At 42.7% G+C, this 25,133-nt stretch overlaps 1 protein-coding gene and 1 pseudogene across 6 annotated transcripts in view; one reads left to right on the top strand and one right to left on the bottom strand.

The window, feature by feature from the left end:
* The window catches only part of SMARCC1 (SWI/SNF related, matrix associated, actin dependent regulator of chromatin subfamily c member 1), a 172,170-nt gene extending 151,187 nt beyond the window's left edge, over positions 1-20,983 (bottom strand). For 5 of the 6 annotated variants that reach the window (XM_035703279.2, XM_049098009.1, XM_049098010.1 and 2 more), the window contains exons 1-2: positions 20,774-20,983; positions 10,651-10,770 (exon numbers count right to left, since the gene is read on the bottom strand). In XM_035703279.2, the coding sequence (XP_035559172.1) occupies positions 10,651-10,770; positions 20,774-20,968 (315 nt within the window). In that variant the 5' untranslated portion in view covers positions 20,969-20,983. The remainder of the gene's footprint in view (positions 1-10,650; positions 10,771-20,773) is intronic. The other variant, XM_049098013.1, reaches the window with a different exon arrangement.
* On the top strand, positions 2,870-3,587 carry LOC112665727 (transcription initiation factor TFIID subunit 10-like; annotated as a pseudogene).
* Positions 20,984-25,133: the final 4,150 nt, after the last annotated feature.

Below are 25,133 nucleotides of genomic sequence, written 5' to 3'. Positions count from 1 at the left end.
TGCCCTGGGCCAAAGGCAGGCGCTAAACCGCTGAGCCACCCAGGGATCCCCCCATCTGTTGCTTTAAGAAAAAATTTACCAACCCCTTAAACAGCAATGACATGAAGAAATTTCAACTCCAATAACAACATGGTAGAACTTAAAATTATGCTTGCCTATATGCTTCAAAAATTTAAGTCATGAATGACAAAAACAGGATGAACTAATTTTTTTATGATTTTATTTATTTATTCATGAGAGATACAGAGAGAGGGGCAGTGACACAGGCAGAGGGAGAAGCAGGCTCCATGCAGGGAGCCTGATGTGAGACTCAATCTCGGACCCCAGGATCACGCCCTGGGCCAAAGGCAGACACTCAACCGCTGAGCCACCTAGGCATCCCCAGGACAAACTATTTCAAACTAAGACTAAAGAAATATAACTAAATAAAATGTGCAACTCTAGTTTGAATCTTAAAGAGGACATTTTTGAGAAAATTTGTTGAAATGTAACGACTGATTATATAGTAAGTAACTGTACTGTTCCTCTCAACATTAAATTTCCTAAATTTGATCATAGTACTTCTAAGACAATGTTTTAAGGAGAGACCCCTTCAGCCTGAGTCTTTACAGCCACACCCTTCCTGCTAGATCAGATATCCTGGCCACCAGGAACTACCTTCTCAAGTGACTTCAAGAATTCAGTCATCGTGGTGACAGACTGGTGATCTGTCTTCGCAAGTCCCTTTATTCTTGCTTCTTAGACCTACATGCTAATCTTGGCTTTCACCCTTCCCTGTTCCAAAAAGTCCAATGATTTTGCACAATCTTAGCAGAATAATACTATTCTCAGATACAGATCATAAAATACCCAAAGTTGGAGGAATCATCACGTTCACCAAATCCAACAGTTTTCTAATGTTTCTTTGCCACAGATAGAACTCCTTCAGGAGCAGAAAGCTCAAAAAGAAGTCTATCAGGAAAAACTGTTCAAAGTGAAAAACTTGAAAACCACAGATTCCTCTCAGATCTTCCCATTTATGCCTCTGTCCCTCAGTCACTCAGGTGCTCTGCAAAGAACAATCATAAAACCAAAGATTAGGTCCAACTCTTTTTTCTGAGAATTATAAGCCCCTTCTTATCAACTTCCTTCTCCCTAAAACTTATTTATCACAGAGCATGGTTTACTAAATCAAATGAAGGAAAGTGACTGCCAAAGTGACAGTCCTCTGACTCATATTCTTTCCATTATATCACACTGACCAAGTTCATGAGAATCTCTGCCATGAAGTCAGTCACACTTACTGGATAGAAATTCCAAAGTGTCAGAGAGAGATAGCCTATGGACTGTGACTCATCTAAAATGTTCCAAAAGAATACTAACCCAGTCCAAATACACAGCCTCATTTGTAGAAATGGCTTTGACAATAAATTTTATCTTCAAAGTATTTACATGTATTCCAAAATTATATATAAAAATGTGTTAAGCTCCTGTGACAGTTTGGAAATACATTCTTTTTTTTTTTTTTTTTTAAGATTTATTTAATTTATTTATTTATGGTAGTCACACACACAGAGAGAGAGAGAGGCAGAGACATATGCAGAGGGAGAAGCAGGCCCCATGCACCAGGAGCCTGACGTGGGATTCGATCCCGGGTCTCCAGGATCGCGCCCTGGGCCAAAGGCAGGCGCTAAACCGCTGCGCCACCCAGGGATCCCTGGAAATACATTCTAAAAAATTTAACGCATGTCCCTGAATATAGATGTATCCATCTCAATGTTATCTCCTGAGAATTAATAATTGCACAAAGTTCTGATCATTGCTTTAAAATAAATCAGCAGTGTTTTACATTTTTGTAGATATTTCATGAAAAAAATAAATTTCACTAAGTATTGTTCATTTCTCTAATTTCATTAATAGCCCTTCACTCTTCCTGTCTTTGAGACAGTTACCAACATCACAAGGCATGTCAATCAATAAATACATACTAAACACCTGCAGTGAATAGGAAAACAAAGCAAATCTTATCAACATTTAATTGATAAAATTTGACTTCAATTCAAAGGGCACTACAACGTTTTGTTAGTCCTCAGATTACATAAAAATACAGTCTCAGATATGAGTTGAAACAAAACCTACCTCTTTGAAGCCTTCCGTAGGAGCTGGAAGTGATGGCAAACTAGTATAATAAACATTCAAATAGTGTGTCTACCTTACACCTATATTTTTACTTTTACCAAGAAAACTGCTAGAACAAGCTGGAATCTATTTTTCATAGTGGTGGTAGTGGTGTTTAAAGATTTATTTGAGGGATCCCTGGGTGGCGCAGCGGTTTGGCGCCTGCCTTTGGCCCAGGGCGCGATCCTGGAGACCCGGGATCGAATCCCACGTCGGGCTCCCGGTGCATGGAGCCTGCTTCTCCCTCTGCCTGTGTCTCTGCCTCTCTCTGTGTGTGTGTGTGACTATCATAAATAAATAAAAATTAAAAATAAAAATATTTATTTGAGGGGATCCCTAGGTGGGTCAGTGGTTAAGCGTCTGCCTTCGGCGCAGGGCGTGATCCTGGAGTCCCAGGATCGAGTCTCACATCGGGCTCCCTGCATGAAGCCTGCTTCTCCCTCTGCCTGTGTCTCTGCCTCTCCCTGTGTCTCTCATGAATAAATCCAGATATACACCAACACATATCTGGTCAACATCCTTCCAACACACAATAGCTCTAAAATAATTGGATATCCATACTGGGGAAAAAAAAAAAAAGAGAGAGAGAGAATATTAGCCCTTACCCTCATACTACACATAAAAATTAACCAAAATATATAAAAACCTAAAAGTATAAAAATCTCTACAAGAAAATACAGCAAACAGGTTTGCCGCCTCTCCCACCAGCCCAATGAGCTGCAGCAGCTCTGGCGTGGGTTCCACGGCCCCGCACCCAGACTCAGCGCCCACGGTCGCAACCCCCACAGCGCTGCTCACCCGGGGCACCGCTGCAGAGAACAAGGCCTGACCCGTGGGGACCGGGGGGGGGGGGGGGATGGGGGGGTTCCCGGGGCTGGAGCTGCGGCGGGGGCTGGAGAGCTGGCTGAGCACCCCCAGAGGGAGCCATGTCTAAGGGGGTTTACATACTGCTGAGCGCCGCCAACAGAGACCTGAACCCGGTGGTGTCCAGCACACCTCTAGTGGACTTCCAGATGCAGCTGGAGGACTATACATCTAGGATCCCAGATGCAGTGACTGGTTACTACCTGAATCATGCTGGCTTTGAGGCCTCGGACCCGCGCATAATTTGGCTCATCTTCCTAGCTGCCCAGAAATTCATCTCAGATATTGCCAACGATGCCCTACAGCACTGCAAAATGAAGGGCACAGCTTCTGGCAGCTCCTGAAGCAAGCGCAAGGACCACAAGTACACTCTACCATGGAGGACTTGACCCCTGCCCTCAGCGAATATGGCATATGGCATCAATGTGAAGAAGCCACACTACTTCACTTGAGCCACCCAACCTAAATGTACTTGTCTGTCCCCCTGTCCCCACCCCAGCCTGTTTTCATAATAAACTTTATTGTGACAGGCAAAAAATTTAAAAATGCAGCAAACAGTCTGTGACTTTCGGGTATGTAAAGGTTTTTCTGAACAAATCATAAAAATCAATAAATTGAACATCAAAATTTAAAACTTTTGTTCTTGGGAAAACACTGATAAGAAAAAAAAAGTCAGGGATCCCTGGGTGGCGCAGTGGTTTGGTGCCTGCCTTTGGCCCAGGGCGCGATCCTGGAGACCCGGGATCGAATCCCACGTCGGGCTCCTGGTGCATGGAGCCTGCTTCTCCCTCTGCCTGTGTCTCTGCCTCTCTCTCTCTCTCTCTGTGACTATCATAAATAAATTAAAAATTAAAAAAAAAAAAAAGTCAAATCTCAAGCTGGGAAGAAATATGTGCAGTAATGTGCAGTAATATTATAAAGAACTTGTACGCAGAACATATAAAGATTTTTTAGAATTAAATTAAAAACAAAACTGCAGAAAAGAACACAGCAGGCCTGAGATTACTACCCTCAGACCTGTTTACCAATTGGCCCTTGGCTAGCATCTGGGAATCTGCCTCTAAGAGTATTCCTAGTCAACTGATAAGAAAGGTAATTCACTGAACCTAAAATATTTGCACAATGTTTTGTTTTTTTTTTTTAAGATTTATTTATTCATGAGAGACACAGAGAAAGAGAAACAGGCTCCCCCACAGAGAGCCTGATGCAGGATTCAATCCCAGATCCCAAGATCAGGCCCTGAGGTGAAATGAAGCCAGTCCCTCAACCGCTGAGCCACCGAGGCATCCCAACAATTTGGTTTGTTGATGAATGATGAATACTACTTTCCTTCTGGGGAGTCTGGAAGTTTAAGTATGTGCCAGGAAAAGGTACCAGCCCCCAATAAAATCCTTAGGCATGAGACTCTAACAGGCTTCCTTGGGCAGAAATTGCCTGTATGCTACTACATTTTCAGTGCTGGGAAATAATGCACTTTGTGTGACCCCTCACATAAGGAAGAGAGCATACAGGGACACCTGGGTGGCTCAGTGGTTGAGCATCTGCCTTTGGCTCAGGTTGTGATAAGGTCCTGGGATCAAGTTCTGCATCGGGTTCCCCTCAGGGAGCCTGCTTCTACCTCTGCCTGTGTGTCTCTGCGTCTCTCATGTCTTTTTAAGATAAATAAATTTTTTTTAAAAAGGGGGGGAAAGCGAGCATACAGAAACCCATAGCATCAATTCCTCCAGGCTACACCTATGTCTTTTTCCCTTGTGACTAGGCTTTGTATATGTACTACACTGCAGTAACAAATCTTAGTTATAAGTACATGGAAGCGCCTATCTGGCTTACCGGGAAAAGCATGCGACTCTTAATCTCTCAGGGTTGTGAGTTCCAACACCAGGTTGGGTGTAGAGATTGCTTAAGTAAGTAAACTTAAAAAAAAAAAAAAATCTTAATTATAAGTACAAGTATAGGCTGAGTTCCAGTAAGTCTTTCTAGTAAATCTCTGAAAGTGGAGTGGTCTTGGGACCAAATTAAAAAATTGTTTGAGGGATCCCTGGGTGGCGCAGCGGTTTAGCGCCTGCCTTTGGCCCAGGGCACGATCCTGGAGACCGGGATCAAATCCCACGTCGGGCTCCCGGTGCATGGAGCCTACTTCTCCCTCTGCCTATGTCTCTGTCTCTCTCTCTCTCTGTGACTATCATAAATTTAAAAAAAAAAAAATTGTTTCAACAAGCAAAGGAAGACACACAAATGGTCAATAAGCACAGAAAAAGATGTTTAACATCAGTCATCAAGAAAATGCAAATTAAAAGTAGGAGATTTCACTACATACCTATCAAAATGAATAAAATTATGAAGACTAATCATACCAACTGATGACAAGAATGCAAAGGAACCGGAACTATCATACACTACTACACTGCTAGATGGTATGTAAAATGATACAAGCGCTTTAGAAAACAGGCTAGCAGTGTCTTCTAAAGTTAAATGCTACCAATCCTATGACCCAAACATTCCACTCCTGGGTTATTAACCTAGGAGAAATGAAAACACGTCACAAAAAGACTTGAATATTAATAACAACAGCAACTTTACTTACAAAGCTGTAAACAACCCAAATTCCCATCAAACAGTAAAAGGATAAATGAACTGTGGTTTATTGATACAATGGAATACTAATTAACAATAAAGAGGAAAAATAATACACAACACAGATGATGCACATCTCAAAATCCATTATGATGAGAGAAAGAACTGAGGCAGAAGAAGTATACCCTGTGATTCTATTTATATAAATTTCATGAAGTTGTAAATAAATCTGTAGTGTCAATGGTTGCCAGGGGACTAGGGTCGGAGATGGACTTCAAAGAAACATCTGGGAATGATGGAAATGTTCATTACCTTGAACTCATCATATTTTCAATATGTACCTTTTATAATACATCAATCACATCAGTAAAATTGGAGGGAGAGGGCAGCCCAGGGCCTGATCCCAGAGACCCAGGATCGAGTCCTGCATTCGGTTCCCTATTTGAAGCCTGCTTCTCCCTCTGCCTGTGTCTCTGCCTCTCTCTCTTTCTCTCATGAATAAATAAATATTTTAAAAATAAATAAAGTTACACTCTGATTAAAAAAAAAAAAATCAGCCCAAACAGTGAACTCTTATACCAGTACTGCTTATTCAGAAAGAAAAAACAAAACACGTTTAAGGTTAAACAGCTGACATGTTTCACTAAAACATTCTTTGCTTTATAGTCTTTCTCATCCACTTTTACTTGACACCATTACACATTATATAATCCCTTTCATTTGGGAAAATGTTAAACATTATTTTAAGAAAAAGAGAAGTACATCTGGTCCCACTGGCACTAAGCCATGAATATTTTTATTTATGGCTTTTGCCTAAAAATATTCTTCCCTAGTCTTTAAAATCTTGAAAAAAATAATGGTTTCGTTCCCAAGAGTTAAATATCCCATAAATAAAGCCTCCTGTACATACTATTTTTTAAGACCACTCATACAATCCTAATTGGGAATATCAATATAATGTGAAACATTATATAGAACACTTCACGTAATGGTATCTGTAAATTTTATTCTAGATATTAATGTTACACTTTAAATAAAGTACAATCTATATGTGTTATGTTACAGTATTTTAAATGATAACTTCAACCAGTTTCTGATTTAATAATTCTAATCTAGTTCATAATATACAAGAATAAGAAATAAACTCTCATGTAATTAGAGGTAAAAGAACATGGAACTTTCCAATGATTCAGAAAAAAAATACACAGAGCAAAAGAGTAATAAAGCAAATGTAGTAAAATGTTAACAAGCAGGGATTCTAAATAAAGGGAAAATGAAAGTTCTTTGTACTATCCTTGCAAAATCTTTACTTTGAATTAATTTTAAACTTACAAAAGTTACCCAAAAAACATCAATTAGTCACACGGCTCAGAAAATGAAGTTACACTGATCATCCAATGCAGTAATCCCCATTACTAAACGAGCATGTACCTCCAGTATCTAAAAATTTATTCATAAAATGGGCTCCCTGAGTGGCGCAGCGGTTTGGCGCCTGCCTTTGGCCCAGGGCGCGATCCTGGAGACCCGGGATCGAGTCCCACGTCAGGCTCCCGGTGCATGGAGCCTGCTTCTCCCTCTGCCTGTGTCTCTGCTTCTCTCTCTCTCTCTGTGACTATCATCAATAAATAAAAATTAAAAATAAAAAAATAAAAAAATAAAAATTTATTCATAAATTATCCAAAATCTAAAAATTTATTCATAAATTATATACAGGTACTTACTACACTAATATATTACACACATATAACATAAATCACACATTAAAAAATATTTTAAAAGGACAAAGTTCTAAAGCAAATGCAAATAGAAGGTATGATCTTATTCCAACTATAATTTAACCAGTACCCAGTAACTCCCAAATCTTGTCCTCTAATTCAACCTATACTCTAAACTCCAGATCTCACTTCCTAGTAGCCTTAAGATTTCTAACTCCAAGTTGCCTGTCAGAGAACCAACCATGACACAGACTGAGTACCTTTCCACAGAAACCTGCTTTTATTCTGGCTTTCCCCTTAGTGCTAAAAGTGTCTGCTAAGTGTAGTGCCCCTAGTAAATTCTTTCTTTTTCCAGCCCTTATATTGCTCCCCCAAAATACTACTAAGTTCTGCTCCCTTGAGCTCTCAGTTCCTCTCTGTCCTTTCTAAATCCACTGCTTCCTCCATAGGGTGTCATCACAGTGGATTTTGAGAGCAGTTTCTTCATGGAGTATTTTCAAAGCCTCCAATCTCAACAGCTTCCAACCCATTCTTCACACTGAAGCCTGTAGGATTATTCTAAAACCCAAATTCAACTAAGCTACCTATTGTTCTCTCCCTACTACTCTTCCCCATTGCTTTCAAGATAAAGGTCATACATCCAGCACAGTAAACCTGGCCTTTTACAACAGATTCTGGCACACTTCTCTGCTTATCTTCCTCAATTCTAATCTTGTTAAACTGTTGCAACTACCTGAAAGTACATTTTCTCAGGCCTTTATGCTTTTACATGTTGGTATCACTGCCTGAAAAATCCCATCCTTCATCATTTCCCTGAAGAACTCATGCTGAACTTTCAAGTCTCTAATTCAACGTTTCTTGAGATCACCAGGTAAGTCAAAGGCTCTATTCATTCACCTCATTCGAGTGTGTACCCCCTGAGGACAAAGACACTGTACTGTATTGCTCTTTAAATTCTCAGAATTTGATAAATAACCAAATGCTTAATACTTGCTGAGCTCATATTAGTGGGGGAAAAGAAGTACTTTTTAATAAATGTCACTGGGATAACCAGATAATTGTAAGAAAAAAGATCCAGATTCAGCTCACACTGAATACCAAGATAAATTCTAAATAGATGCACTGAATACCAAGATAAATTCTAAATAGATGAGAAGTGTAAAAAATGAAGCCATATTAGTACTAGAAGAACATCTGACAAAATTCCTTCATCGCCTACGAGGGAAGAAAGCTTTCTAACATGATTCAAAAAAGCCACAATTCTATGGGCGCCTGGCTGGCTCCATCAGTAGAGCATATGACTATTGATCTCAAGGTCATGAATACAAAAAAAAAAAAAAAAAAAAAAAAAACCAAAACAACACAATTCTATACCTGACTAAATAAAAATAAATGTCTGGATAGCGAAAATACCGTAAGCAAACTAACATTTACTGCAGAATCAGTAGAAAACATACTCTATCTCCTATCCTCAATTATACCTGAGATATCAATAGGTTGTTAAAATAGATCAGAAACATCTGAGATCAGGTAGCCCAGGTGGCTCAGGGGTTTAGCACCGCCTTCCGCCCAGGGCACGATACTGGAGAACCGGAATTGAGTCCCATGTCGGGTTCCCTGCATGGAGCCTGCTTCTCCCTTGCCTGAGTCTCTGCCTCTCTCTCTCATTCTGTGTCTCTCATGAATAAATAAATAAAATCTTAAAAAAAAAAAGAAGAGAAGAGAAGAGAAGAGAAGAGAAGAGAAGAGAAGAGAAAGAAAAGAAAGAAAAGGAAAGGAAAGGAAAGGAAAGGAAAGGAAAGGAAAGGAAAGGAAAGAAAAGAAAAGAAAAGAAAAGAAAAGAAAAGAAAAGAAAAGAAAAGAAAAGAAAAACATCTGAGATTTTTAAAAGGTCTACCAATAAACTGCGAAACTGGAAACTGCAAAAACCCAAATCGGAGACTTGGAAGTAAAAATTATGAGAAAAGCTATGACAAGTACTTCCTGGAAGTCTAATGTTTGTACAGAGTTCAAAAATATAAATGAATATGAGACAGGAGAGAAGACTAACAGACTGAATGATCCTTGAGATAAAGAAACGTAACTGAGTCTTCAGATCATGACTTATAACTAGTCGTATTTCTGAATTGCAAAGATCAGTATTAAAAAGGGGAAAATCAAGTATCAAATTTTTCTCCACAAAATCAAATATTAAGGAAAGAACAAAACTGGGGCTCCCAGGTGGCTCAGCTAATTAAGCATCTGACTTCAGTTCAGGTCATGATCCCAGGGTAATGGGGTCAAGCCCCACATGGGGCTCCCTGCTTCTCCCTCTCGGTCTGCCCCTCCCCCAACTTGTGCTCCCGCTCACTCTCTCAAACAAAACTCTTAAAAAAAAAAAAAAAAAAAAACTCTTAAAAAAAAGGGGGGGGATCCCTGGGTGGCGCAGCGGTTTAGCGCCTGCCTTTGGCCCAGGGCACGATCCTGGAGATCCAGGATCGAATCCCACGTCAGGCTCCCGGTGCATGGAGCCTGCTTCTCCCTCTGCCTGTGTCTCTGCCTCTCTCTCTCTCTGTGACTATCATAAATAAATAAAAATTAAAAAAAAAAAGGGGGGAGGGACTCCTGGATGGGGCTCCCTGCGTGAAGCCTGCTTCTTCCTTTGCCTGTGGTTCTGCTACCCCCCACCCCCCACCCCCGCCGTGTCTCTCATGAATAAATAAATAAAATCTTTAAAAGGGGGCGGGGAGGGGAGTCGGAATAAAACGAGGGCACCTGGCTGGCCCAGTTCATAGATATATGATTCTCAATCTCCAGGTCATGAGTTCAAGCCCCACAGTGGGTGTAGAGATAACTAAAAAAGTTTTTTAAAACTTAAAAATAAAAAGGAAAGCAAAGAACAAAACTACATATTTCAGAAGGGAAAAAAAGCATAAACTAGTATTTGTACACCAAACCAAACTATCAAAGTATCAATTGCAAGGACAACAATTATATTTTCACACAAGCTTGAACAATCTCACCTACAAAAGATAAAAATTCCACAAAAAAGTATCCTAGCCACAAGAATTGAATCAGGAGAAAGAATGGAGAAGACCTGGTATAGTAGAGACTATAAGGAAACTACAACATAGTAAAATGTTAACAGTTGAGTCTATAAATAGTTGTAATATTTAATGCAAATGTTAAATGACTTCTGAAAGTGGAGTTCCTACACTTAAAAAGCAATGATAGTCTATAGCTTAAACTCCGTTGAGGCTCTTTGTTTATTCTACAGGATAGTAGCAGTAAAGAGCTATAGGCTGCACTCGAGAGGACAGAAACTGCAGATTCCCCAATTATTCTAAGCTCATGTACTTACCGGGAGTTTGGTGAAGGCCGGATTGGTGACATGCTTCCCAAAGGCATCTTCCTGGAACTGAAGAAGCTGTACCACTAGCCCAGCCAGTGTTTTATTGGTAGGAGCATCCGCATGAACATACTGCAAGACAAGGATGAGGACTCAAAAACTGGGATAATCGTGCCGAAGAGCATGTTAGCTTACTTCCTGTTACCTCCTAAGCCAGGTGACAGATTTGCAGAGGTCTGAACCATGGTCTCTGCTGTAAAGGAGCTTACAAAAACAAATGCTGAGGGCAGTGGGGGACAGATAACTCATCTCTTCAGTTAACAGGTTTCAGAGAGAGAAACCATGTCCAAGCAATGAATCCAAGTCATCTCGTATGCACCTGGACCTAAAGTAGATGGTGAGATCCTGAACTTCAAACTTGAACATAATACTGTAACCAGGGATCCCTGGGTGGTTTGGTGCCTGCCTTTGGCCCGGGGCGCGATCCTGGAGTCCCGGGATTGAGTCCCGCGTCGGGCTCCCTGCATGGAGCCTGCTTCTCCCTCTGCCTGTGTCTCTGCCTCTCTCTCTCTGTATGTCTATCATAAATAAATAAATAAATCTTTAGGAAAAAAAAATACTGTAAACAGGTGAGACCTATTAGCAAATGCATTTTGTATGTGGGATGACTATAAATAACTTGTAGCCAGAAAGCAGACTGTTCTGTTTTTAAAACAGGCCTACAAATTTATTTGGTACCCCATCAAGAAGTAGGGTGTATGCCCTCTTTTGCTGAATCAAGACCATCCTTAATTATTAACTTGTAACCATTAGAATGGGGGGAGAGAGGGGATCCCTGGGTGGTGCAGCGGTTTAGCGCCTGCCTTTGGTCCAGGGCGCGATCCTGGAGACCCGGGATCGAATCCCACGTCGGGCTCCCGGTGCATGGAGCCTGCTTCTCCCTCTGCCTGTGTCTCTGCCTCTCTCTCTCACTGTGTGCCTAACATAAATAAATAAAAATTAAAAAAAAAAAAATGGGGGGAGAGGGGTTTGATGCTGGGGTACCTCTGGGGATAAGTCAAAAGCTTCCATATAGTCCTTTGAGGGTAGTTACCTTTGGAGTCCTGAACTACCTTGAGGCCACCATACTTTGAGGAACCCAGACTACATGGAGAAGCCAGATGCTATAGCCACAAGCCCCAGCTGATGCCCCATTGATAGTATAACCATCAGACACTTGAGTAAAGATGGTTCCAGATGATTCCATCCCAAGGTGTCAAGTTATGCCCAATTATCAAATCTTCCCAGTTGAAATCCTAGACACAGTTCTCAGAGACAACTGACCCCACTGTACACTTCCAAATTCCTAACACAAAGAAACTTTGAGCACAATAAAAGGGTTGTTTTATGTCAAGAAATTTGGAATATCATAAAATGGTTTATATGTGTACTTAAAAATGGTTAGGGGGCAGCCCGGGTGGCTCAGCGGTTTAGTGCCACCTTCGGCCCAGGGTGTGATCCTGGGGACCTGGGATCGAGTCCCACGTCAGGCTTCCTGCATGGAGCCTGTTTCTCCCTCTGCCTGTGTCTCTGCCTCTCTGTTTCTCTCATGAATAAATAAAATCTTAAAAAAAAAAAAAAAAAAAAAGGTTACAATAGTAAATTGTTACTTTTTTTACTACAATAAAAACATTTTTTTTAAACAAATATATGTGAAAACTTATCCACACTAATGCCGAGAATGTCCCTTCAGAATGTCCCTTCAGACACGGTCTGAACTGTTTCAGGCAGTTCAGGTCTGAACTGAAACAGGCTGCCCTGTTTTTCAAACTTTTTAAAAGTTGATTTAAAAACCTTATAGTTGGGGCACCTGGGTAGCTCAGTCTGCCTTCAACTCAGGTCGTGATCAGGTTCCCTGCTCAGCAGGGGAGCCTGCTTCTCCCTCTGCCACTCCCCCTGCTTGTGCTCTCTCTCGCTCAAATAAATAAAATAAGGGCAGACCAGGTGGCTCAGCAGTTAAGTGCTGCGCCTTCAGTCCAGGGTGTGATCGTGGAGACCAGGAATCGAGTCCCACGTCCGGCTCCCTGCGTGGAGCCTGCTTCTCCCTCTGCCTGTGTCTCTGCCTTTGTCTCTCATGAATAAATAAATAAAATCTTTTAAAAAGAAAAAAAAAAAATTGGGACGCCTGGGTTGCTCAGCGGTTGAGCGTCTGCCTTCAGCTCAGGGCATGATCCTGGAGTCCCGGGATCGAGTCCCACATCGGGCTCCCTGCATGGAGCCTGCTTCTCCTTCTTCCTCTCCCTCTCCCTCTCCCTCTGCCTATGTCTCTGCCTCTCTCTCTCTCTCTCTGTCTCTCAGGAATAAATAAATAAAATCTTTAAAATAAAAAATGTTCAATATCACTTTGGAAAGCCAATATATTCAGTACATTTTTTTAAACCTCCAATTTTGAGCAAGAAAAACATCTATACATCCTTGAAACTGAAAAGATAACAAAAGATAAAATGAATGTTTCTTCCTAGAACAAACCTCTTTCCCAGTATCATCCAACATTTCATGATTAATGTGGTAGGTTTCCACTACAAAAAAAATAATTTTTAAGTGATTTATATACATAGCAAAATGATATTGGCTGCACACTGTACTCTTAACAGATTGAGTGGCTCTCAATTTGTACTACTGCCAAGCAAAGATAATGCAGGATTTAAAAAGGCAATTCTTCTTAAAGGTTAGCATCCTCCCAAATTTTATTTATTCAAGTGCACTAGCTTTCTACTCTAAATGAAACAGTCAGCATGCATTCACTTTGCTAAAGACTGGTATTTTGTTGGAATGCTTTATATTACATGGTAAAATCCAGCCCACTGCCTGCTTCTCTGTGACCCAAACAAGAATTATTTTTACATTTTAAATGGATGGAAAGAAATTTTCATTCATTCATTCATTCATTTCATTGAGAGAAAAAGAACATGAGCAGGAAGAAGAGGGAGAGAGAATCTCAAGCATACTCCTTGCTAAACCCGGAGCCAACACAGGTTGTAGATCTCACAACCCCTAAAACCATGACCTGAACTGAAACCAAGAGTCAGACATTAAACCACTAAGCCACCCAGGAGCCCCTAAATAAATTCTTTTTTTTAAGATTTTATTTATTCATGAGAGACACACAGAGAGAGGAGGCAGAGACACAGCAGAAGGAGAAGCAGACTCCAAGCAGGGAGCCCAACATGGGACTCAATCCTGAACCCCAGGATCACACCCTGGACTGAAGGCAGCACTAAACCGCTGAGCCACCCAGGCTGCCCCCTCTAAATAAATTCTTAAAAAAAAAAAAGATTTCATAACACATGAGTATTATATGAAATTCAAATTTCAGGGTCCATAAAGTTTTATTAAAACAGGCACACTCAAAAGAAAAAAAAAACCGGCACACTCATTATACACTGCCTATGTATAACAGCAGAGTCAAGTAGTTCCAACTGAGATGGCATGACCTGCAAAGCCTAAAATCTTTACTCTCCTGCACCTTATAGAAAAAGTCTGCTTATTCCTGTTCTAGACCCCTCCTTTTTCATCCTTCCAAAAAGTTTTCTTTTATATTATGGGTGTTCCGTGAAAACACATTTCCATAGGCCACAAAGTAAAACACTGATACCAGATACCAGGCAAAAAATGGAAACGAACTTCATACAATTGTCAGTTCTATTGACCTAAATAATGTTTTTCAAATTTTAGACCCACTCCCAGAGTTTCTAATTCAGTAAGTCAGGCCCAAGAATTTACATTTCTAACAAGTTCTAGGTGACACAACTAGAGTGGGAACCCACTTTAAGAACCACTAAAATTTTAAAAATCTGTTTCAGGGCAGCCCTGGTGGCACAGCGGTTTAGCGCCGCCTGCAGCCCGGGGTGTGATCCTGGAGACCCGGGATCGAGTCCCACATAGGGCTTCCTGCATGGAGCCTGCTTCTCCCTCTGCCTGTGTCTCTGCCTCTCTCTCGCTCTCTCTGAATGAATAAATAAATAAATCTTAAATAAATAAAAACCTGTTTCAGGTATTACTATACATCTTAAAGAATATGATTTATTATAATTTAAAAGTTAAAGGGGGGATCCCTGGGTGGCGCAGTGGTTTGGCGCCTGCCTTTGGCCCAGGGCGCGATCCTGGAGACCCGGGATCGAATCCCAAGTCGGGCTCCCGGTGCATGGAGCCTGCTTCTCCCTCTGCCTGTGTCTCTGCCTCTCTGTGTGTGACTATCATAAAAAAAAAAAAAAAAAAGTTAAAGGGGCTACTGGGTAGATCTAACAGTTAAGTGTCTGATTTAGGCTCAGGTCATGATCTGGGATCCTGCCATCCAGCCCCAAGGCAATTTGCTTCTCCCACTCCCCCTGCCCTCCCAGAACCCACCCCCCCCTTTCTCTGTCTCATTCTCTAATAAATAAAATCTTTAAAATTTAAAAAAATAAAAGTTAATAACCAGTTAAATATTTTTAAATGTTGAAAGCCACTTACCTAACCCTCTCCTATAATATATTGCTAATTCCCACAAAAACTATTAAGTTTACTTTTTTAAGGACTATACATTTACAAGTGACAATTCAGTATCTGTTTTTTTTTCCAATTTACTCAACATAGTAAATCTTTTTTTTTATTTTTTTTTTATTTTTTTTTATTTATGATAGTCACAGAGAGAGAGAGAGGCGCAGAGACACAGGCAGAGGGAGAAGCAGGCTCCATGCGCCGGGAGCCCGATGTGGGATTCCATCCCGGGTCTACCAGGATCGCGCCCTGGGCTAAAGGCAGGCGCCAAACCGCTGCACCACCCAGGGATCCCAACATAGTAAATCTTTACTAAGTAATACTCAGTAATCTGTAGCACTCACATAATATAATCTTTACCAAATTCTTCAAATGTATCCTACAGAACTGAGAAATACAAAATATATATATCCACAAGATAACTTTATTATCTTTATAATAATAAGTTTGTCAAAGAGGTCATATAAGGTACTGCAATATTTTTGTACACAGCAAAGCAACATGAAAATTAAAGCCCGGGCAGCCCGGGTGGCTCAGCGGTTTAGCGCCACCTTCGGCCCAGGGCATGATCCTGGAGACCTGGGATCCAGTCCCACATCGGGCTCCCTGCATGGAGATGCTTCTCCCTCTGCCTGTGTCTCTGCCTCTCTCTCTCTCTCTCTCTCTCTTTCTCTGCCTCATAATAAAATCTTTAAAAAAAAAAAAGGAAAGAAAATTAAAGCCTAACTTTTCAATTTTTCAGATACCTGTAGATAACTAACAATGCCAAATCCTTAAACTGAAAATGACATCATCTTAGAGGAAGTCTGTTCAGTAAAAACCAAATCAACCCTTTAGGCAAAAACTAAATTTAGCAACTGCTATATACATAGCTTCATATATATTCTAAATTTCACTACTATGCATGTTTCATTTGATATACCGTCATTCAGAATATAAAAACATGTAAAAGGTTTCATGTAGACAACCTTACAGTTTCAGAATAGAGATGGCCAGTTTCAAAGTTCAGTCAAATTTTTATTTACAAAATATTTAACCTTCGTTACTTTTTCCAAATCCCCCACAAAGTTACCAAACATGGAAAACATGACATTTTTGGGATGCCTGGGTGGTTTAGCGGTTGAGCATCTGCCCTCCAGCTTAGGACGAGATCCTGGAGCCCCAGGATGGAGTCCCACATCCGGCTCCCAGCATGGAGCCTGCTTCACCCTCTGCCTGTGTCTCTGCCTCTCTCTCTCTCTCTCTCTCTCTCTCTCTCTCTCTCTCTGTTTCTCATGAATAAATAAATAAAATCTTAAAAAAAAAAAGAAAGAAAAAAGATGACATTTTCAATTCATAAATGAACTATGACATTAATGTATTAGTGTAAACTATACGTCATGGCCACTCAAAAGGCAGCCAAAGTATGACTATAGGGTTTTTTTATTTTTCAAGATTCTATATTTTTCAAGATTTTATTTATTTATTCATGAGAGACTCAGAGAGAGACAGAGAGAGGCAGAGGGAGAAGCAGGCTCCATGCAGGGAGCCCGACGTGGGACTCAATCCCAGGTATCCAGGATCAGGCCCTGGGCTAAACGTGGTGCTAAACCGCTGAGCCACCTGGGCTGAGCCCTGCTGAGCAGGAAACCTGATCACAACCTGAGTTGAAGGCAGACTGAGCTACCCAGGTGCCCCAACTATAAGGTTTTTAAGTCAACTTTTAAAAATTCAAAATATTAACATTCTATTTAACCACTAAGAATAAAGCAAGTTGACCATAGGATATAGGCAAAACTATCATTACTGCCTCAAATTTACATAACCCCATTTTCAACAAGTATCTCATTTGATACAGTCCTATGGAAGTCAATATTACTCTCAATTTACATATGGAAAATTAAACAAGAATCAAGTAATCCTGGGACACCTGGGTGGCTCAGTGGTTGAGCGTCTGCCTTCGGCTCAGGGCATGATCCTGGGATCCGGGATCAAATGCCGCATCGGGCTTCCTGTGGGGAGCCTGCTTCTCCCTCTGCCTGTGTCTCTGCCTCTCTCTCTGTCTCTCTCTGCCTCTCTTTCTGTGTGTCTCTCATGAATAAATAAATAAATCTTTAAAAAAAAATAAAAGAATCAAGTCATCTGCTCAAGGATATCACCAATAAGCAACCAAGAGTACTGAATTCACATTTTTCAAAGTGTAACACTCATTCACCATCCTATGGTGATAAAATAGAGCTCATTCAACGGCTTCCAAAAACATTACCTTAAATATGAAAGGTTCCGGGACACCTGGGTGGCTCAGCGGTTGAGCGCCTGCCTTCGGCTCAGGGAATGATCCTGGAGTCCCAGGATGGAGTTCCGCATCGGGCTCCCTGCATGGAGCCTGCTTCTCCTTCTGCCCATGTCTCTGCCTCTCTGTGTCTCTGTGTCTCCCATGAATAAATAAACATAAAAGGTTCTTGGGACGCCTGGGTGGCTCAGCGGTTGAGCATCTGTCTTTGGCTCAGGGCGTGATCCTGGAGTCCCTGGATGGAGTCCCACATCAGGCTCCCTGCATGGAGCCTGCCTCTCCCTCTGCCTGTGTCTCTGCCTCTCAAAAAGCATTCCCCTCTCCTCCCTTCTATGTTACGGAGCCACATTTATCAACAAACTTAAATGAAGATATTCCTAGACTCGTTAGTCTGTTCCTTCACTGAACAAACGGACTGAGCACTAACTAAGGACACGTAGAAAACAACAAAAAAAATTTCTCTTTTAATTTGAAACCATATGAATTTTACAAGTAGGTGTCTATGTCCACCTTTACCACCACATTTTCTGCTACCTTCCACTGTGTTCCATGAGGAGAAGGATCATGTGTAGCAAAAAAAAAAAAAAAAACTGGGGCACTGGGGCTCTGGGGCCAGGAAGACCTTCATTGAATTCCAAATTTGCCACTCCTAATTGTAACTTAGAGAAATCATGCATATCTGGAGTCTCAGGTTCCGCTCATTTGTAAAATGAAATAAATATTACTCACAACCATTGTAAGAATTTGAGTTATGGTTTAAGTGCCCAGATACGTTTAGACGCCCAGTTGTTCATGGAATGCATGAATAAGCCCACTAATAAAAGTGGGATTACCAACAATGTGTTTATTTCATTCAGTTGCTGAGACTTATGAATATAAAAATGCAGTATCAAATGCAACAAAAAGTTTAGTTAATAGCCATCAATGTGTACACCGAGTGGACATATACATATTGCATCCTGGTTAGGTTCGCCATTCCAATACCACTCTGTGAGGCTGATAGGATTCTGTCTCTCAGGCATGAGGAATATACAATTCTGAATTTGAGGAAGCCCAAGAAATATACCCTGGCCTTAGGAAATCCTGAGAAATCAAACCTAACCTTCACTTTAAGGCCTGAAGAACACTGAGCCAACATTTGCCCAATGGCATCAACACTCTGGGACAAATCCCTCGGTCAGCCTCAGAAACAATTCCTCACACACCAAACAAACCCATTCAAGCCGACAAGGGCCCTCTTCAAATTGGGCCCGAAAAGGGACGCCTGGGATCCCTGGGTGGTGCAGCGGTTTGGCGCCTGCCTTTGGCCCGGGGCGCGATCCTGGAGACCCAGGATCGAATCCCGCATCGGGCTCCCGGTGCTTGGAGCCTGCTTCTCCCTCTGCCTGTGTCTCTGCCTCTCTCTCTCTCTCCGTGTGACTATCATGAATAAATAAATTAAAAAAAAAAAAAAAAAAAAGAAAAGAAAAGGGACGCCTGAGTGGCCCAGTCTCTGGCTCAGGGAATGATCCCACATGGGGCTCCCTGCAGGGAGCCTGCTTCTCCCTCTGCCTGTCTCTGCCTCTTTCTCTGAATAAATAAATTTTTAAAATCTTAAAAAAAAAAAAAACTTGGAAATTGAGCCCAAACAGATGCACAGAGTTTGGAGAGGTAGAAATGGCTATTTCTCTTTCTCCTCCCTAATATCCAAAGGAATATTCCTCATTTCTGCTAAAACCACATTGATAAACTAATAGCTATATGTCAATTATATCTCAATAAAAAAATCCAGACTGGGGGAGGGGGAAGGCCACATTAAGGTACACTGAATTTAAAACCCAAAGCTTTGGCTGAAGGGCACTGATAAAAATAATACTTTCGAAACATAAATATATTCAATTCCCTTAGCCACTTCTAGAAGCTCTGTTGCAGATGTTTAAAAAAAAAAAAAGTGACCAATTTATGTAAGAGAGCAATATTCTTGTCTACCTAATGTGCGGATGAGAAAAAATTGGCAATCCCAAACGTGACGGCAAAGTTTGAGGGCAAAAAAAGTCAAAACAGCTAAAAATATATCGTAAATAAAAATGTCTCTCACTTCCTAAAACTTCAGTAAGAAAGTCATTTCCGAGAGTACCACAGGGGAATGTCAAAAGAACCCAAGATCCTGCCCCTGCGTACCAATCTCTAGAAACAGACAAACTCCACTGCGCTGCACAACTCAAATGAATAGGTTTTCTAGACTACTTCATCTTTTCATTCACTGAACGAGAATTTACTAAGCAACTACTAAGGGTGAGGCAAGGAGTACCAGTCACGCGGGGGGTGGGGGGGATGGGGGGGATGGGGGGGTGGGCAATGCAGTGAAGAGGCGGGACAAGTTCCTTGCCCCAGTGCTATGGTTCTCAATGGGAGAAGTATGGAACTTGAAAAGGGTGTTCGGAAATCTGGGGCAGAGGAGGTATTTTGGGCTGTCTGCTTCATTACACCTTCTAAAAGAGTCATTCCTATGTATCTACCAGGGGAAGTTAAAAAACACTCGTTATAAATAAAAGGTTAAGTCACAACTTTCAATACCACTGACTCAACGGAACTTACCACCCAAGAGTTAAGAGAAACAGCTAAATGAGAAAAAAAAAAAAAAATCTCACAAAGTGGTACAAAGAAAATCAAGGTGATGTGAAGTGCGCCAGTCTAGTATAAATGGGGCTCTCAGGGAAGGCCTCACTGAGAAACTCATTAGGTACCAGTGAACGTTCCTTCTTGTACTCACACTACCCAGAACTAAAAGTATAATAGGGTAAAAACTGTCGTGTTTGTTTTTTTTTTAATATCCGTGCTTCGTCAATACTATCATCCATTATATTGGCCTGCTGTTAACTTCCGAGTACAATCGTCTAGTCGTTCTTCACCGAGCCAACAACAGGTAGTAGAACCTTAGCTACCTCACTTGACTTTGAAGACGTCTCTAAACAAAACCTGAAGCTGCTCTTACGACACTAGCTCGGACAGTTTGTAATAATCACTGTTCGCACACCCAATGCAGCTAACAAAAGAGATTCACGCCCTCCGGTTTGCTGAGCTCGAGATGCTCCGGCACCCCGGGGTGAGCTGGGGGGGGACTCCCGCCCGCAGCGCCGCCCGCAGCGCGGGGGCTCCCAGAGGCCTGGCCCCAGGGGCCCGCCGGTGCAGCCCGGGGCGCGCGGGCGCGGAGAGCGGACGGCGGGGGCGTGGCGGGCCCGGCGCCTGCCTTTGTTGTCCCTCGTGGCGCGCGGGGGGGAGGGGCGGCCCGAGGCCCGCGAGGCCAGTAGCTGCGCCCGGCTCCCGTCGCGTGGCCTCCCGGCCCCCACGGGCGCGCGTACCCACCTTCTTGTAGTGCTTGCCCAGCCAGACCCGCACCGAATCCAGCTGGGACACCGTCTCCGGGCTCTCCCAAAACTTGCTGGCCGGGCCACCGTCCTTCCGCCGATAAACCGCCAGGCCCGCGGCCGCCGCCGCGCCTCCTGCGCCCGCGGCGCCCGCCGCCGCCCCCAGCCCGCCGCCGCCCGCCGCCGCGGCCATCGTCGCCGTCCGTCGTCCCCACCGCCCGGCCCGCCCCGGCCCTCGCGGCGTTCCCCGTTCGCACCCGCGCGCGCGCGCAGCCGCCGCTGCCGCCTCCCGGCCCCGCCCAGCCAACCCCCTTCCGGCGCGGAGGGCCGGCCACGCCCCTTCTCGGGACCCGGTCCCTAACTGAAGAGGGCACGCGCGCACGCATGCGCAGCACCGGCGCCGGGCGGAGTCGGGTCCTGCGCTTGCCCCCGCCTCTTCCGCCTGACGAGGCCGGCTGCGCGGTTTCTCCGCTGCTCGCTCTGGGCCTCTGCGGGGTCGTGCAGGACCAAAGTTCCTGCATCCCGTCAACCACTGCACGGGGATCCTGTGTCCTGCCCTGCCACCGCCGGAGAGGAAAGACCTGGAGTGAGAAGTTCCGAGGGGGAAGCCCGTTTAGGGTGTCGAGTGCTGGCCGAGGATGGGGAACCTGCGCCTGCTTCCCCTCTGCGCCCGACCTTCTGCAAGGCGTGGTCGCGTAGCCTTTGTAAGCATCCACCTGGGCGCACCGCCCGGAGCTGCTGCTGCAGCGCACACCTTCCTCCCCGTGGTGGCTCCAGCCACGCCAGCTCTTTACTGCCTCAGGGCCCTCGCACCAGCTGTTCCCGCAACCGGGACAGCTCTTCCCCTATGACTGACACTTTGGCGCTTTCAAATTCATAGTTTAAAGATGCTTCAGAAAACAAAAACAGGGATCCCTGGGTGGCGCAGCGGTTTGGCGCCTGCCTTTGGCCCAGGGCGCGATCCTGGAGACCCGGGATCGAGTCCCACGTCGGGCTCCCGGTGCATGGAGCCTGCTTCTCCCTCTGCCTTTGTCTCTGCTCGCCCCTCTCTCTCTCTCTCTCTCTGTGACTATCATAAATTAAAAAAAAACAAAAACAAACAACGAACCCTGACTGTACAGCCTTAAGCAGCTAATCATACTCAACATTCTCTGTGTAGCGCTCTCCCTACGACCTGGGATTTTTCTTATTTTCTTATCCACATCCATTCCGTGAGAACCTAATCGTGACTTGTTCACGGGTGTACTTTAAGTGCTGGAAACAGAGCCTGTTATCTAATAATGTTCCATAAATATTCGATGAATAAGTGAATGAATGACCTGTGGAGGAGTACAAAGATTTTAAATTATTAACAAAGTAGGATTGGCCATTATGGCGTTATAAGCATTATATCATATAACACCAGAACAGCAGGTGACTAATTGCTTGTGAGAAAGCCGTGAGTTTTTGAGACCAGCTTTTAAGAATGAAGAGTATGATCAGGAAGGAAAGAACATTTCAGACCCACAAAAACAAATGGGTCTGAGGCTTTAAACTGTGAAATAAGCTGGGTGAAACCCTCCTTGAGCCCGTTGTGACCGTAAATTTTGACTTTATCCTGTAAGCATTAGGAAACCAGCTGGAGCAGAGAGAATGAGATGATCAAATCTATAAATTAGGAAGATAACAGTTGCAAGTGTGAATGATATATTAGAGGAAGATTTTTTTTAAAAAAGATGAGCTGATAAAACACTGTAGGACAGAAGCGATGGGCATCAAATATGAGTAAGATGTGACTCTTGCCTTCTGAGAGCTCAGACTTTAGAAATACAATAGTTGGTGTTTATGGGGCACGTTTGTGTGCTGTGCCCTGTACTGAGTATAGCTGTATTACCGTGAATAAGGAAATTGAGGCAGAGAGAGTTTAAGTAACTGACTAGCAGATATTAGAGTCAGCTTTTGAACCCAGGCGTTAGACCTTGGAGTACTCCTGTCCCCCTCTTCCCACATACACTGTTTTCTTTCTTTCTTTTTTTTTTAATATTTATTTATTTATTTATGTATTTATTTATTTGAGAGAGAAAGAAGGGAAAAGGCTGGAGAGAAAGGAGAGAGTCTTAAGCAGCCTCTGTGCTGAACGTGGAACCAACACAGAGTTTGATCTCACAACCCTGAGATCACAATCTGAGCTGAAACCAAGTGTCACATGCTTAACCAGCTGTGCCACCCAGGTGCCCCCACTGTGTTTCCTATTAGCACCTTGTGAGTAGAGCAGAAAAAGTGCTCTAGAGGAATTCAGAAAATTATTTCATTTGCCTGGAGCCATAGGGAAGGAAGTTAGTTATCCCAGCCCAGTGGTTTTACAACTTTTTTGCTCATACAACTTCTAAAGTAATTTGGAAAATTATATACCTTCTTTTTTTTTTTTTTTTTTTTTTTTTTTTTTTAAGAAAAACATCTAAGGGCAGCCCCAGTGGCTTAGCGGTTTAGCACCACTTCAGCCCAGGGCACGATCCTGAGGACCTGGGATCGAGTCCCATGTCGGGCACCCTGCATGGAGCCTGCTTTTCCCTCAGCCTGTGTCTCTGCCTCTCTCTCCTTTTGTGTCTCTCATAAATAAATAAATAAAATCTTAAAAAAAAAAGGAAAACATCTAAAATTTTTCATAATTAACTGAGGACATTATAAAGATGGGCATTTTTTTTAAGATTTTATTTATTTATTCATGAGAGACACAAAAGGAGAGAGAGGCAGAGACACAGGCAGAGAGAGAAGCAGGCTCCATGCAGAGAGCCTGACATGGGACTCGATCCCGGGTCTCCAGGATCATGCCCTGGGCTGCAGGCAGCACTAAACCACTGTGCCACCAGGGCTTCCCAAGATGGGCATTTTTAAATAAAATTATTATATCATATTTTAAAAGTTTTTATTTTGAAATAAACTCAAACTTACAAAAAAGTTACAAATACAAAAAAAAGTTACAAATACAGTACAAAGAACTCTTTCTTTTCTTGGGATGCCTGGGTGGCTCAGCAGCTGAGCATCTGCCTTTGGCCCAGGGCATGATCCTGGGATCCAGGATTGAGTCCCACATCGGGCTCCCCACAGGGAGTCTGCTTCTCCCTCTGCCTGTGTTTCTGCCTCTCTCTCTCACTGTGTCTCTCATGAATAAATAAATAAAAATCTTTTTTTTTAAAGAACTTTCTTTTCCTGAACTATATGATTATGTTGGTGACATGATGCCCCATCATTCTCAAAAATGTTAGTGTATAGCAGCACCTGGGTGGCTCAGTCGGTTAAGCATCTGCCTTCTGCTCAGTTCATGATTCCAGGGTCCTGGGATCAAACCCCACGTCCAGCTCTCTGCTCAGTGGGAATCCTGCTTCTCCCTCTGCTGTTCCCCCACTGTGCTCTCTGGCTCTGTCAAATAAATAAAATCTTTAAAAAAACTTTTTTAATTTAAAAAATGTTAATATTTCCCACAGAGAAGTATATCCTGTTACATAATCACAACACGACCATCAACACCAGGAAATTAACATTTATACTATCCTCACACCCCTTTCGTTTTTTCTTATTGTCCCTGTAAGCTCCCACAGCAGAGTTTCCAGTTCAGAATCATGCATTGCAATTAGAGCAGGTTTCAAGTCTTTCAATCTGAAACATTTCCTTGGTCTTTAACTTCACAACATTGACAATTTTGAAGATTTCAAGCCATTTATTTTGTAGAATGTCCCTCACTTTGAGTTTGGCTGATGTTCTTCATGCTGTGTTCTTTTCACTGTATATAAATGGTACATGATTTCGGGACTTCCATAACCTTGAGGAGTTGATTGCGATAGTATCTGGCAGGCCTCCCTACTGTGTAGTTATTCTTTTTGCTTTGTAATTAATTAATATTTTCTGGGCAGCCCCGGTGGCGCAGCGGTTTAGCGCCGCCTGCAGCCTAGGGCGTGATCCTGGACACCTTGGATCGAGTCCCACGTCAGGCTCTCTGCATGGAGCCTGCTTCTCCCTCTGCCTGTGTCTCTCTCTGTGTGTGTCTCTATGAATAAATAAATAAAATCTTTAAAAAAATAAAAATAATTAGTATTTTCTGGGGAGAGATTTTGAAGGTACGTGAATACCTCATTCTTCATCAGACTGCCCACTTTTATCAGACAAAGTCAAATGGTTGCAAATTTAACTACAGGTTTGTAACTCTAACAAGAAGAAATGTGGCTGCTATTGTTTTTATTATATTTACTTATTTTACCAGTTCACCTACATGTAACCATTCTCCAGGCTGGGCTACCCTCCCATGCAGGTACCCTCTTATCCTAGGCTCCTACAGTGACATGCAAGTCACCCTAATATGCTTATCTATCTTGCTGACACCA

The sequence above is a fragment of the Canis lupus genome, chromosome 20 (genome assembly GCF_003254725.2).
Source record: "Canis lupus dingo isolate Sandy chromosome 20, ASM325472v2, whole genome shotgun sequence".
NCBI classification, from domain to species: domain Eukaryota; kingdom Metazoa; phylum Chordata; class Mammalia; order Carnivora; family Canidae; genus Canis; species Canis lupus.
This window is presented reverse-complemented; position numbering and strand designations above follow the sequence as displayed.